This window comes from Anopheles marshallii, chromosome 3 (genome assembly GCF_943734725.1).
Source record: "Anopheles marshallii chromosome 3, idAnoMarsDA_429_01, whole genome shotgun sequence".
Taxonomy (NCBI): Eukaryota; Metazoa; Arthropoda; class Insecta; order Diptera; family Culicidae; genus Anopheles; species Anopheles marshallii.
In genome coordinates, this window is record NC_071327.1 from 79,691,882 (window position 1) to 79,708,004 (window position 16,123).

The following is a 16,123-nucleotide window of genomic DNA, read 5'->3' on the forward strand; positions in this document are numbered from 1 at the left end:
AATGGATGTTAGACACACACACACATACCTACCCATAGATGGTTGAGATACTGGGGAATAGTATTTGGATCTCGGCTCTACGCAGCGAAAACCATGAATGAACCCGGAAGGAATAATGACTACGTAACGTCTTCCCTTCCGATGCGCCCCGGTCGGTGAAGCACCCCCAAGAAGCGGTCACTCAGACACCGGGCACCGGGTCTCGCCCTCCTGCCCCCCGAAATGGAGCAATACAGCCAAGCAGAGAAGGAGGAGGCGGAAAAAAGCGCGATCAAGCTCAAACCCCTTTTTAACTGACCCGATCGATGTGGGCACTGCTCAATGCTTTGCGCTTACTGAAACATCCGCTGTACCAAAAACGCGTCTAGGGATCGTATGTCTTTCGAAGTTTCGTAGGTTCAAGGCAGGCGGATGAAACTCAGAAGATACAACCAAGAACGCTTTGACTTCATTTGGCTGATCACTCAAATTTACACGGTAAATTGATGTTTTCGCGATGAACATCAGAAATGTTCGCATTATATTTCGGTAACAGTTAAATAACTTATTGTTTGTTTTTATTACAAAATAATAATTAATTCATTCCTAAACTTAACACGAGATCCAAAGCAACCTAAGCCTAACCTTTAAAAAACCTTAACCAACCATAATAATGCTGGATTATCAACTGTGTCGCACAATTACAATACAATGTACAATTATTACATTATACAGTACCAACTTTATGCAATGGGAAATCTTCTTCTGATGGTAATTACATCGACTTTTTATTATGATTGAATTTAATTTGTATAAGAGTGTTTTTTCATCACTTCTTTCATCCATCTATCAATTTTCCATATGTATTAAATATATACGTTAGCAAAAGATAAACAGGACTCCTGATGCTAGCGAACAATATTTCTCATGGGGTAACAACATTGAAGGAAGTACACTAGAATCTTCAAGAAAACAATGGTAAAGAGAGACTTATTGAGACTTATCTTCGGAAACGAGAAGAAAATCCTACACGGGAAACGAAATATGGCGAGAATCAGAAGCCACAAAACAGAAACATTCAAAATGTCAAAAAAGCAAGAAAAGGAAGCAAGCAAATTCACCTCCCAAACGCGTTACTGATAATTATCCGTCCATAATCGTATAATAAATAGATGAACCATTATCGAATTTCTCAAACCAAATTTCCAACCAAACCCGTTTTTCTTTCTCACTTGGCTCCGTTACCACAAGTCCGATGTCTATTTTCGATGCTGCTATTCACGAATATCCAATCTCATTCAGCACGGTGTGGCCATTGCATCCGGGACACCTGCCGAGTATTTAACAGCACCACACGGCCTAGACAACGGCGTGAATCGTACTTTTCGCTGCAGGCGTACGAGCCCTCTACGAGTCAAAAATTATTGCACAGCATCATACCGTAAAATCAATTGTTTCATCGGTTCGGTTCGGATGTTAGTTGCGTTTCGGAGTGTAGAAGGGTGGACGAAGGGGTGTTCACATACTTCCCTTTGCTTGCTGGCTACTGGAACTGAAATCGTCCCGTACTCCATTCGTAAAACGATGGACCACACGAATGGACGATCGGTTAAAGCATTACCAATGGGGAGTCGCAACATTGGCGATCAAAAATATTGGTTCCAATGTAATGTTCTTTTTCTTTCGGTCGACCTTCTGTTCCTTAGATTATTTACGCAAAAGGGAAATTTCAAGTTCCGGTAATTCCAAGAAGGTGGGATCCATCTTTCACCAAACGAGACCGTTCGGGCTGCAATGATAATGATCAATAATATCAATAATTCAACACCATCGGCTGAGCATAGAAGTTTCGAAACAAAATGCTAACGATTTAGTAGCGGAACAATGGACACACAGAACAACGGAACAGCTTGCAAGAGACTACCAAACTATCCATTGGACTCTTGCATACTGTAGGACCTGAGACACAGATTTATTGGTAAACTTTTCCCATCACCGTACTTCACAAATCATACAAAATAAGATTCATTCATGCAGCACAACAAGGATTGTATTTGTATTTCGTTCATTTTACATATTCATGTCATTCTGATTGGTGGTGAAGATCGCTCCTCGACTTAGATTCAATTTCCAAATCCACTCTCGTTCGACCTGTAATTAGCAATCTTCTGCTCAAAGATCGGTTTCACACCCATACCGTCGAAATCGATCAAGCGAAGTTTCGGGAACTTGCTCACCAATTGTGAAATATCCATCGCTTCAACAGGATTTCCACTGAACGCAAAGCTTTCCAACCTCGATAACAGTCCCAGTTTACTAAACTCATCCCCCGTGAGTGAATTGTTCGACAAGTCTAAATGTCGCAGTGCCTTGTGTTCGTAAGCATTAATCGTACTTCCGAATGACTCGACGGCTGCCATCGATGCATTGAACACATTTAATCGTTGGAACTTCTCTGCGACCAACGCCACATCCACTTTAGCAAGTCTGTTCAGTGTCACATTGAGCTCATGCAATCGATTGAATCGGTAGATCGACTCCAGCGAGGTGAAGCTATTGTTCTGCACTGAAAATATTGTCATTCTATAGTAGTCCGATTCGGGTAGCTGTACCGTTGAAAGCTGATTATCGTCCGCTGTAAGATACTCCAAGTTAGGAGAGATTTTCAACGAGTTTAGACCGTTCGAGTCCAAATCCAAGTAGACCAGTGTACGTGCAATACTCATTGCATGCAAATCAAAGGTAACGAACTGATTGTGTGACAGGGACAGTTCCTGTAAATTTAACTGAGAAGCAAAAACGCGTTCATCCAGGGTAGTCAACTTGTTGTACGACAGAAAAATCTCCTTCAGTCTCGGCATATCCGCAAACAGGAACGGATCGATATGTTCGATCGAGTTATTGGATAGTTCCAGAACACTTAGCGAGTACAGCTGTCGGAATGTGCCATTCTTTAGGTTTTTGAGGTAATTGTCACTCAAGTACAACTCTTCCAACTTGTACAGTCCGTCAAATATTCCGACAGGAAGTTCAGCGAGCGAAGTGTTTCCTAAATCGAGCAAAGTCAATGCAGTCAGATTTTGGAACGCATTCACATCAAGCACTTTCAACGGGTTGCTCATCAGGAACAGCTGATGCAGAACGGGTATATTCTCGAACACTTCTATTGGAAGATTGGAAATGTTATTGGATGAAACGTCCAAATAGTCCAGATATGGCAGATGCTTAAACCAGGCCGGCTTTAGCGCAGAAAGGTTCGGATTTCCATCAATTGTAAGCGTTGTTAGCTTCCGATTCGCCCAGAAGAAATGATCCGACAAGGTGGTAAAGTTCATTTGTTTCAGGTACAGCTTGTTCAACTTTGTATTACCCGAGAGTATGTCCTTCAATTCTCCTTTGTACGGGCCAATGAACAGCTCGGTGAGATTCGTCAGTTTTCGGAAAGCATTTGCACTAATCGACTGTAAGGGGGTATCCTGAATGTCTACGGAAACCAATCCCGGTGCTCCCTCAAAGAAATGCTCATCGATGGATGTGATGTTGTTACCCAATAGAACTATGGTCTGTAACCTCGAAAGTGCCTGGAAATAGCTGCCATTATAGCTGATTTCAGTATAACTCCCTAAAAACTTAGTAAGGTTCTTCAAACCAACTAAGAATTCCGGATCTATCCCGATCATAGGATTTCTATTGAGCGATAACAATTCCAGATTTTTCAATGAACCGAATCTAACACTATCCGTACCAGTGTAATTCGTATCGTACATGTGCAGCATGGTAAGATTGGGCAAATGGTCGAAAAGATCGTCGGCCTTGTAAACTGGCATGTTGTTTTCATATGCCAACGTTGTAAGCGATACCAATCCTCGATAACAGTCCTGTTCCATCGTATGTATCATATTGCCATCCAGCATCAATGTGAGCAAATTTGACATTTGACTAAACTGTCCAGTCTTCAGCTTCTTGATACGGTTACGTTGAAGAGCAAGTTCGGTTAAGTTGGTGGTTTTATTGATAGCAGGTGGAACGTCCTCTAGGAGATTCGATTCCAGCCTTAATGTTTGTAGATTCTGTGCCCCTGCCAAGGCGGCCTCGTTCAATTCTTTGATAAAATTATGTGACAGATCAAGGTACTCGAGATTCGTCAGATTCAACACGCCTGCTTCGATACGCTCGATCTGGTTGCTATCAAGGTACAGTTCCAATAAACTATCCATCATACTAAAGGTGTCCAGTTTCACTTCTTTTATCTGGTTTTCTGATAGCAGGATGCACGTCAGATTGGTTTGTTTGCTGAAAAGCCCCACGGGTATGCTCTTAATGAAATTATCAACCAGTGAGAGAGTTTCTAATTGTGGCGCATCGTCCAGGAAGTGTTCATCGATGATTGTTATCTCATTCTTATCCATGTTGAGAGTCTGTAGATTATATGTACCCTCTAGAGCACCAGCTTTAAGATGTTTAATCGAATTGTCATACAAATACAGCTCCTTCAATGCACTGCAGTCCTTCAACAAACCTCCCTCGAAGGAAGTGAGCAAGTTGGTTTTCAGATGCAACTCTTCCAAGTGTCCCATGCCATCAAACGTACCGGGGTGTATCTCCTTTAGATAATTTCCTGTCAACCATATACGCTTGATTGCCGAATTGTTCGCAAACAATTGCACATTCAACTCACGCAACAGGTTATGTTCAAACGAGAACCGCTCAAGATTGCTCAGTCCCGCAATGAGAGCTGGATTTAGTGTGGTGATCGTGTTATTGTTCAAATTTATCAGCTCCAGATTGGGGTTGCCGGCGAATAATGTATCATCAAGATGTGAAATATAGTTCTGCTGTAGTTCCAGAGTCTCCAAGCTGCTCAGTGGTCTAAATACATCCGAAGTCAAGAATTTCAGATTGTTATTGCTCAAATCCAGTTGCCTCAGCTTAATTTCTAATTGGCCAAAGGCTTGCGAATCTATTGCCTCTAGACGATTATTTTGCAGATGCAACCCCTCCAAACTTAACAATCCGTTAAATGCATCGGCCTCTAAAATTCGTAACATGTTACCACTCAGGTCCAAATCTTGTAACGCCGTCATGTCCGAAAACATATTTTGCTCCAGTTGCGGTAAGTAGTTGTTTGCCAGTGACATTTTCTTCATTTTACTAAGTCCAGCAAAGACGCCTCTTGGGAACGATCGTATCAAGTTTCCGGAAAGATCCAACTGCAGCAGATCGTTTAATCCAAAAAATATCTGATGTTCGATCGTCGCGATATGATTGTTCGCCAGACGGAGGTCCTCTAAATGGAATGCCCCAATAAACATGCCATCGTATAGCTTCTCAATCCGGTTGTTGTCAAGGCAGAGATACTTTAGGTCATCTGCGTTCCGGAACGTTTTGGGTAACACCTCGTACAGGTCACAATTCGAGATGTTGAGCATTTGAACACCGCTATCCTTCGCAAACAGGGTCAACGGTATGACAGGAAGGGTTGAGTTCTCGAAATACACTTCATTGTAATAGTCAGAGTCAAATGCTATATGCAGAGCTACCGTATGCCCTGGCAATGCGTAATACAACCCACTGAATCGGCATGTCGGCGGTTCACATTTTAATGAAATTGGATATACGGTGCTGTACACCTTATGCAGTATCACAAGGAACAGTAGAATACTCCATATACTAGAAAAAATAGAACACAAGTTTCAGCAACTTTAACTCAACCACAAAGCACTGCCGGTGAAAACGTACCAACGTTCGAGTCCCATCTTCAACACTGGAATCCACCAACCAACAGCTGGCACACACGCGATTCAACTGAATGCAACGAGTCGTACGTTCGCAGATTTTATTTCGCAAATGTGCAGGTTTTTGCTGGGCCAACGGTCTATTTTGTTAAAGATTACTGGATTCGGTTCGACCTTCAAATGACCTACAGTTGGTGGTGCCAAATACCAATGACCAGTACAGCGAACCGACGGGTTTCGCCTTATCAACGGTTGTTTTATTATGTAATGGACGCCAAATGCATGGTTAGATTATGCAACACTTCGCAAATGTTTTGTTTTGGTTATCTTCGGAAAATTGCACCAATCTCGCATGATAATGTGAGTAAACAAGTTTTGCTTGCGGGAAACGATCGTCCGGTGTCGAAGGTCAAAGATAATATAATAATTATTACTCAGTAACTATACCATGGGACTTTCTATTGATAATTTCTTTATAAAGCATGCACTGAAAAAAGGTAGTTTAGAAAAATACAATATTACCATATTCATTAACCCACTCCTGACAACTAAAGATTTCGTCTGCTGCTTCACTTAAACAATTATAAAATTAAGGGTCTAGTAATTTACAAACTACTGCTTGGGAAATAGGCGTTTAAGCGTAAGTAAGTATACCATTACAATCCTTTATATTACCGTTCAAAATGTTGACTGGACAATAGTTGGCACTGCTGCCAGAATGATATACATTTTAGTGTTATGCATCTAATTGGTAAGGTTGTGGGGCGAACCATTATGTAACCACACGTGCTCCGGGCACCAAACCGGTCCTAATAAAGTATAATTAAAATATAGCAAGGTAATCTTGGGCAAGAGGAATAAAACAATACGTGATTTTGGTTTGTACCGAAATAGTCATCACCGTCAACCTTATGATAATATTTGCACCATATTCGTGACCCTGCCTCTGCCCGAATTTCATAAAGTCAAAAAATGTAAATGTATAAGCGCAGTGTTATTAAATTATTAGTCCGAAAACGAAAAACTGTTGTACCTTATAACCACTACTGTACTAACCTGCGACTAACGGGTAAACGAATTCGTTACATGACAAGCGTGGCTCGCGTTCTCATGTATCATGTAAAAGGTATGACACCATGTCAAATTTTAATTTTACATGACATCATGTAAAATCACTAAAAGCAATTTCGCCACATGCTTACAAGAGAGTACCAAACTATCCATTGGACTCTTGCATACTGTAGGACCTGAGACACAGATTTATTGGTAAACTTTTCCCACCACCGTACTTCACAAATCATACAAAATAAGATTCATTCATGCAGCACAACAAGGATTGTATTTGTATTTCGTTCATTTTACATATTCATGTCATTCTGATTGGTGGTGAAGATCGCTCCTCGACTTAGATTCAATTTCCAAATCCACTCTCGTTCGACCTGTAATTAGCAATCTTCTGCCCAAAGATCGGTTTCACACCCATACCGTCGAAATCGATCAAGCGAAGTTTCGGGAACTTGCTCACCAATTGTGAAATCTTAAACGCTTCAACAGGATTTCCACTGAATGCAAAGCTTTCCAACCTCGAAAACAATCCCAGTTTACTAAACTCATCCCCCGTGAGTGAATTGTTCGACAAGTCTAAATGTCGCAGTGCCTTGTGTTCGTAAGCATTAATCGTGCTTCCGAATGACTCGACGGCTGCCATCGATGCATTGAACACATTCAATCGTTGGAACTTCTCTGCGACCAACGCCACATCCACTTTAGCAAGTCTGTTCAGTGTCACATTGAGCTCATGCAATCGATTGAATCGGTAGATCGACTCCAGCGAGGTGAAGCTATTGTTCTGCACTGAAAATATTGTCATTCTATAGTAGTCCGAATCGGGTAGCTGTACCGTTGAAAGCTGATTATGGTCCGCTGTAAGATACTCCAAGTTAGGAGAGATTTTCAACGAGTTTAGACCGTTCGAGTCCAAATCCAAGTAGATCAGTGTACGTGCAATACTCATTGCATGCAAATCGAAGGTAACAAACTGATTGTGTGACAGGGCCAATTCCTGTAAATTTAACTGAGAAGCAAAAACGCGTTCATCCAGGGTAGTTAACTTGTTGTACGCCAGAAAAATTTCCTTTAGTCTCGGCATATCCGCAAACAGGAACGGATCGATATGTTCGATCGAGTTATTGGATAGTTCCAGAACACTTAGCGAGTAGAGCTGTCGGAATGTGCCATTCTTTAGGTTTTTGAGGTAATTGTCACTCAAGTACAACTCTTCCAACTTGTACAGTCCGTCAAATATTCCGATAGGAAGTTCAGCGAGCGAAGTGTTTCCTAAATCGAGCAAAGTCAATGCAGTCAGATTTTGGAACGCATTCACATCAAGCACTTTCAACGGGTTGCTCATCAGGAACAGCTGATGCAGAACGGGTATATTCTCGAACACTTCTATTGGAAGATTGGAAATGTTATTGGATGAAACGTCCAGATAATCCAGAATTGCTAGATGCTTAAACCAGACCGGCTTTAGCGTAGAGAGGTTCGGATTTCCACCTATTGTCAGGGTTGTTAGCTTCCGATTCGCCCTGAAGAAATGATCCGACAAGGTGGTAAAGTTCATTTGTTTCAGGTACAGCTTGTTCAACTTTGTATTACCCGAGAGTATGTCCTTCAATTCTCCTTTGTACGGGCCAATGAACAGCTCGGTGAGATTCGTCAGTTTTCGGAAAGCATTTGCACTAATCGACTGTAAGGGGGTATCCTGAATGTCTACGGAAACCAATCCCGGTACTCCCTCAAAGAAATGCTCATCGATGGATGTGATGTTGCTACCTTTCAGATTCACAATTTGTAAACTCGGAAGTGCCTGGAAATAGCTGCCATTATAGCTGATTTCAGTATAACTCAACACAAACCGATTGAGTTTCTTCAAACCAACTAAGAATTCCGGATCTATCCCGATCATAGGATTTCTATTGAGCGACAACAATTCCAGATTCTTCAATGAACCGAATCTAACACTATTCGTACCAGTATAATTCGTTTTGTCCATGTGCAGCACGGTAAGATTGGGTAAATCGTCGAAAAGATCGTCGGCTTTGTAAACTGGCATGTTGTTTTCATATGCCAGCGTTGTAAGCGATACCAATCCTCGATAACAGTCCTGTTCCATCGTATGTATCATATTGCCATCCAGCATCAATGTGAGCAAATTTGACATTTGACTAAACTGTCCAGTCTTCAGCTTCTTAATACGGTTACGTTGAAGAGCAAGTTCGGTTAAGTTTGTGGTTTTATTGATAGCAGGTGGAACGTCCTCTAGGAGATTCGATTCCAGCCTTAATGCTTCTAAATTGGGTACCCCTGCCAAGGCGGCCTCGTTCAATTCTTTGATAAAATTATGTGACAGATCAAGGTACTCGAGACTCGTCAAATTCAACACGCCTGCTTCGATACGCTCGATCTGGTTGCTATCAAGGTGCAGCGCCTTTAAACTATCCACGATACTAAAGGTGTCCGGTTTCACTTCTTTTATCTGGTTTTCTGATAGCAGGATGCACGTCAGTTTGGTTTGTTTGCTGAAAAGCCCCACGGGTATGCTCTTGATGAAATTATCAATCATTGTTAGGGTTTCTAATTGTGGCGCATCGTCCAGGAAGTGTTCATCGATGATTGTTATCTCATTCTTATCCATGTTGAGAGTCTCTAGATTATATGTACCCTCTAGCGCACCAGCTTTAAGATGTTTAATCGAATTGTCATTCAAATTGAGTACCCTTAATGCACTGCAGTCCTTCAACAAACCTCCCTCGAAGGAAGTGAGCAAGTTGGTTTTCAGATGCAACTCTTCCAACTGTCCCATGCCATCAAACGTACCGGGATGTATCTCCTTCAGATAATTTCCTGTCAACCATATACGCTTGATTGCCGAATTGTTCGCAAACATTTGCACATTCAACTCACGCAACAAGTTATGCTGAAACGCGAACCGCTCAAGATTGCTCAGTCCCGCAATGAGAGCTGGATTTAGAGTGGTGATCGTATTGTTGTCCAAATTTATCAGCTCCAGATTGGGGTTGCCGGCGAATAATGTATCATCAAGATGTGAAATATAGTTCTGATGTAGTTCCAGAGTCTCCAAGCTGCTCAGTGGTCTAAATACATCCGAAGTCAAGAATTTCAGATTGTTATTGCCCAAATCCAGTTGCCTCAGTATCATTAATTGATAGAAGGCTTGCGAATCTATTGCCTCTAGACGATTATTTTGCAGATGCAACCGCTCCAAGCTTAGCAGACCGTAGAATGTTTCGGCTTCTAAGACACGTAAAAGGTTACCACTCAAGTCCAGTTCTTCTAATGTTGTCAATTCCGAGAATATTTCTGTTTCGAGTTGCGGTAAGTAGTTGTTTGCCAGTGATATTTTCTTCATTTTACTAAGTCCAGCAAAGACGCCTCTTGGGAGCGATCGTATCAAGTTTCCGGCGACATCCAACTGCAGCAGATCGTTTAATCCAACAAACGTCTGTTGGTCAATTGTCGTGATATGATTGTTCGCCAGACGGAGGTCCTCTAAATGCAATGCCCCAATAAACATGGCATCGTATAGCTTTTCAATCCGGTTGTTGTCAAGGTAGAGATACTTTAGGTCATCTGCGTCCCGGAACGTTTTGGGTAACACCTCGTACAGGTCACAACTCGAGATGTGGAGCGTTTGAACATTGCTGTTTTTCGCAAACAGGGTCAACGGTATGACAGGAAGGATTGAGTTTTCGAAATACACATGATTGTAATAATCGTAGTCAAATGCTATAGTCAAAGTGTTCGTTTGCTCCGGAGACGCGAAATATAGCCCACTGAATCGGCATGTCGACGGTTCACATGTGAATGAAATTGGATGTACGGTGCTGTACACCTTATGCAGTATCACAAGGAACAGTAGAATACTCCATATACTAGAAAAAATAGAACACAAGTTTCAGCAACTTTAACTCAACCACAAAGCACTGCCGGTGAAAACGTACCAACGTTCGAGTCCCATCTTCAACACTGGAATCCACCAACCAACAGCTGGCACACACGCGATTCAACTGAATGCAACGAGTCGTACGTTCGCAGATTATATTTCGCAAATGTGCAGGTTTTTGCTGGGTCAACGGTCTATTTTGTTAAAGATTACTGGATTCGGTTCGACCTTCAAATGACCTACAGTTTGTGGTGCCAAATACCAATGACCAGTACAGCGAACCGACGGGTTTCGCCTTATCAACGGTTGTTTTATTATGTAATGGACGCTAAATGTATGGCGAGAGTAGGCAAAACATCCAAATGTATTGTTTTGATTATGTTCTGAAAGTTACATCAATCTCGCATGATAATGTGAGTAAACAAGTTTTACTTGCGGGAAACGATCATCCGGTGTCAAAAGTCACAGAACCAAATTTATTTTTGCATGGTAAAATATGTAAGGTTTTACAAAGTACACATTAAAAATGTTTTTTTCCCAATTGATTGTCCTGATTGTTTACGCCAGAAATGCTGCCTTCATTATTCAATTTCCAATCTTGCACCACGATAACCAAATCAATACGACATATTGCAAATGAAACAAACTTCCCTAAACTATATTATAACAAACATCAAAACAAAACAAATGCAGTTTGAGTAATATGGTCAGTTTATTGTCTTAAATGGTTCATCTGCGATTTTTCTCCTCACTCGCAGCAAATACCGTCAACATCCTTCGAACACACATCCGCTGCACTATCATATTCTTCACTCCGTGATTTGTACCAAAAACCAACATCAACCTCCGTTATTGACTCCTTTAAGCTGTTCAAAAAACCACACTTCCAAGTCGTGCCCTCCAAACCGATTGTTTTCAGATTCTTAAACGTCTGGATCAGGTCGGTCACCGAAAATGAATCGAACTTGTTGCCTCCAAACACAAAGTTCTCCAGATTTCGGAACATTGCGTAGCTACCTACATCCAGCGTCGTGACGTTGTTGTTTGAGATATCAAGATGCATAAGGGACGTGGGAGATTCGTTGCCACCGGTCTTAATGCGCTGCACGTAGCTGTTCGACGCATTCACTGTGTAGAGGGGCAGTATTTCGTTGCACAGCTTTCCCAGCTCCAGCTCCGCAAACCTGTTGTAGGACACGTCCAGTTCGGATAGCATTTTCAATTTGTAGAAAGACTCAAGACTGGTGAAACTATTGTTAACTGCCGATATGGTCGTGAGTGTACTGAATTGTGCCGACTCAATCAGTTGCACCTCGATCGAGGACAGTTGGTTTCCGTCGATGTATAGCTTCTCGAGCGTTGATGATACCTTCAGCGAGATAAGAGCATTGTTTTCCAGCGACAGGATGAGCAGCCGATTGGCAAACGCCATCACACTCTCATCAAACGAGGAGAACTTGTTGCTCGAAAGATCGAGTGCTTCAAGCGGTAGTCCGGCAAACAGCTGGGGATTCAAGGTGCTGAGCTTGTTGTGGGCCAGATGCACTACTTTCAGCTTCTCCATACCATCAAACACAGCCGGGTCCAGGTTCTCGAATAGATTGTTATCCAACGAAATAGTATGCAGGGAGTAGAGACGATGGAAAACACCCTTCGATAGCGTTTTCAGCTGATTTTTGCTCAGATCAAGCTCGTTCAGCGCGTACAGGTTATCGAAAATTCCCACTGGTAGGGTGGACAGATTCGCATCAGCAATTCTCAAGCTTTCCAAACTGTACGTCTTCGCGAACAAACCTTCCGGTAGCGACTTCAACGGATTTTCCGACACGTCCAACTTCACTAGTGATCCCAAAGGATCGAAAACCCCCGTCTCGAGACTAGAGAGGCTATTGTTCAGCAGGACGAGCTCAACCAGATACGGTACATCCACGAAGAAATCTTTTGGAAGCTTCACAAACTGCTTATTGTCGGAGATAGATAGCTTTTCGAGCGGTAGCGCAAAACGGAAGAACTGATCTGGTAGACTGCTAAACGTACTTCCCTGTATGAACAATTCAGTAAGCTTCGTTTTGTTGGCTAGCAATGTGTCTGGTACGATCACGTTGTTACACGAAAGAGAGATCGTTTGCAAACGTTTCAGTCCCACTAAACCACTCAAATCATCGATATTGAGAAGGTTATCGTTGATGTAAATTTCTTTAAGCAATTCATTGTTACTCAGACCCTGCGTATCAACACTGGTCAACCGGTTCTCCGAAATATCCAACTTCTCCAATTCCGAAAGAGATGCAAACGGTGCGTTACTTATCCTAGGAAGACTAATATTCTTCAGCGATAGATTTTCAAGGTTTACCAAGCCTTGGAACGTTGTAGTTGTCAAAATGCCCAATGCATTGTCATTTAAAGTAAGTTTTTCCAGTTTTCTCAAAACAGAAAAAGCACGTTCCAATGCTCCCGTTAGACGATTTCCCGATAAATTCAAAGTTTTCAGCTTAGTATTTTTGGCAAACGTAGCTTTCGATATGCTTTGCAGTTGGTTATTTTCCACAAATAGTTCCTCCAACTTTGTAAATTTCTCCAACTGAAGAGAACTTATTTCATTATCCGCCAGGTAAAGCTCTTTCACTGGTATGTTCCGCGGCATAGCAGTAGATTTAATCTTATTCTTCTCCAACGTCATCGTTTTTAGCTTTGGAAGCTTGGTTACAGCATGTGGAATTTCTGTCAGTTGGTTGTTTTCAAGGTTCAGTTTTCTTATTTGATTCGTATTGGCGAACGCATTCTCCGGCAGGCTGCGGATACGATTCTTCGATAGGTCCAGCACATCAAGCTGAGGAAGATTTGCCAAGCTGGTCGAGATATTTTTCAGCCGATTGTCACTGAGATCTAGCTCAACTAGCCGTAAGAGTGGCTGGAACGTGTCCGGGTCTAGCTCGGTCAGTTTATTGCCCTCCAGGGATAGTAAACGCATGAACTGCTGGTTAGCAAAAAGATTTTTCGGTAGGGTCTCCAGTCCACATTTGTCCATCGACAACAGTGCCAATGGAGACTTCTTGAGAAACTCTTCGTCGATCGATTGTATCGGATTATCATCCAGATGGACTTCTCTTAGCTGCATAGCGCCATCTAAACTATCACCACGTAGCACACTGATGAGATTATGCTTAAGGTAAAGCTTTTTCAATAGTCTTAAACCACGGAACAAACCACCTTCAAGCATCATGATCCCGTTGTTGTCCAAATTTAACTCCTCGAGCTCCCTCAACGATTCGAATGTACCGGGAAAAATGTGACTTATTTGATTGTTCTTTAGTAGCAATGTATCTACTTTCTGAAGATTTCTAAACAGTGCGGCATCGAGCGACTGCAGCTCATTGTTCTCCATATACAGGTCTCCCAACCTATCCAAACCCTTGAACTGATCGGGATGCAGTTGACTTAGCGAATTATTGTTCATTATCAGTTTCTGAAGCGAAACAGTTTGTTGGAACAGATCCTTTGGAAGCTCTTTGATTCGATTCTCACTCAAATCCAAAATAAGCAGCACCGTTTGCGAGACGAGCGCCTCTGGCGCTAGGGTAGTCAGCTTATTTGATTCCAAATAGAGAAAATTTAACTCGATTAACGGTTTGAAAGCTTCCGGATCAATTGTACTAATGCGGTTATTATTCAGTTTAAGCTTGCTAAGCTTGGGCATTCCCACAAAGCTGTCCTTCGAAATCTTCTCGATGTAGTTTAAGTCCAAGTACAGCTCATCTAGCAATGAGAGATCCTCAAACACTCTATCCGGCAACTCCGCGATACGATTCTGAAAAAGATGCAGATCCGTCATTTGGCTCAACCCTGCAAACAACTTTCGTGGCAGCACTTCAATGTTGTTGTGTCCCATACGAATCACTTTCAAATTCTCCAGCCCTGCAAACGTGAACTCTTCCACCTCCGCGATACGGTTATTTCCGACGTAGATGCGCTCGAGATTCGTGGCATTACGGAACATGTGATTGAACAGCTTCGGAATACGGTTGTCGTGCAGCAGCAGAAATCGTAACACAGATGCCTCACCGAACGTGTCAGGATCGACGCGTTGTATGTCTACCCCAATCATCATCAACGTTTTCAATTTACCCCCGTAGTCTGCGAACAGGGACGGTGGAACAATCGAGATACGCGATCCATCGAAACTCACGACAATAGTATCGCTTTCCACAGTGAAGTTAAACTTGTACGAGTGTATGTCCTCTTTCAAACTCCGCTCATCCACCACAAACGTGCAATCGTCGTATCTACAGCTAAACACCTTTTCACCTCTTGTGCTGGCAACCAGAAGAAATACAGCCAAAACTGCTAACATGCTGTAAAAAATCACAACAAAACATTCTTATCATTCACCACCCTATAATCGTTCGTTATATAACACTACCTTCCCCTGAAGCTCCCCATCCTATCAGCAAGTTGTTAGTATCAACCTTCCAAACACCGACACTTGTTCGGCTCGCCGCCGAAACAGAACTGAACCATCGTCCAACATCACCAGTGCCATAAATATACAAGAATCACGCTTATGACCTTGAACCGGTATCAGTTTTGTTGGTGCCGTTTTTTTTAAAGCAATACTGATCACGATTAACAACAGGTTTCGTTCGCGTGGTTTTTGTTCCACACATTCCGGTGCGGTCAAGTACCATCCATCATTTATGGGTTTGTTTTGGCTGAGACGATGATTCTTAACCTGTTTCGATAAGCAAAACACAACTTAAAGCCCACCAGTTCATCAGTTACTGTTACCCTTTGACATTTGTCCAAACGAGTTGCGTTTACGTGCGTAGACTAAGAGTTCCGTTAACGTTGTATATCCATACAGAACCAAAAAGAAATTCAACCTTTCCTACAGACCATTTACTGCATAACCACGATCGCTTCTTCTATATTCTTCTTTTCTCGTAATTTAATCAAAACATAATCGAAAAGCTGTCGCTGCTGGTTTGTGATCTATTTTTTCTTCGTAAGGTCATCCACACTACACATCATTAACGAGACGAAACCACAGAAAAGCTGCAATGTTATCAATTTTTTTATTGAGTCTAATGTTTCATCTCCTCTATCTATTTCTTTTCTTTAATAATCGCTTTTTTCACTCGCAGCAAATACCGTCAACATCCTTCGAACACACATCCGCTGCACTATCATATTCTTCACTCCGTGATTTGTACCAAAAACCAACATCAACCTCCGTTATTGACTCCTTTAAGCTGTTCAAAAAACCACACTTCCAAGTCGTGCCCTCCAAACCGATTGTTTTCAGATTCTTAAACGTCTGGATCAGGTCGGTCACCGAAAATGAATCGAACTTGTTGCCTCCAAACACAAAGTTCTCCAGATTTCGGAACATTGCGTAGCTACCTACATCCAGCGTCGTGACGTTGTTGTTTGAGATATCAAGATG

At 42.1% G+C, this 16,123-nt stretch overlaps 2 protein-coding genes across 2 annotated transcripts; both read right to left on the minus strand.

Annotated features, from left to right (window-relative positions):
* Nucleotides 1-2,102: 2,102 nt before the first annotated feature.
* LOC128713209 (protein artichoke-like) lies at nt 2,103-5,735 on the minus strand. The gene is made up of 2 exons (XM_053808069.1): nt 5,719-5,735; nt 2,103-5,649 (listed from the first exon to the last, which is right to left on the minus strand). Exons 1-2 carry the CDS (start codon nt 5,733-5,735, stop codon nt 2,103-2,105), a joined length of 3,564 nt encoding a protein of 1,187 aa, XP_053664044.1.
* Nucleotides 5,736-7,125: 1,390 nt separating this feature from the next.
* LOC128713210 (uncharacterized) lies at nt 7,126-15,031 on the minus strand. The gene is made up of 2 exons (XM_053808071.1): nt 11,508-15,031; nt 7,126-10,669 (listed from the first exon to the last, which is right to left on the minus strand). Exons 1-2 carry the CDS (start codon nt 15,029-15,031, stop codon nt 7,126-7,128), a joined length of 7,068 nt encoding a protein of 2,355 aa, XP_053664046.1.
* Nucleotides 15,032-16,123: the final 1,092 nt, after the last annotated feature.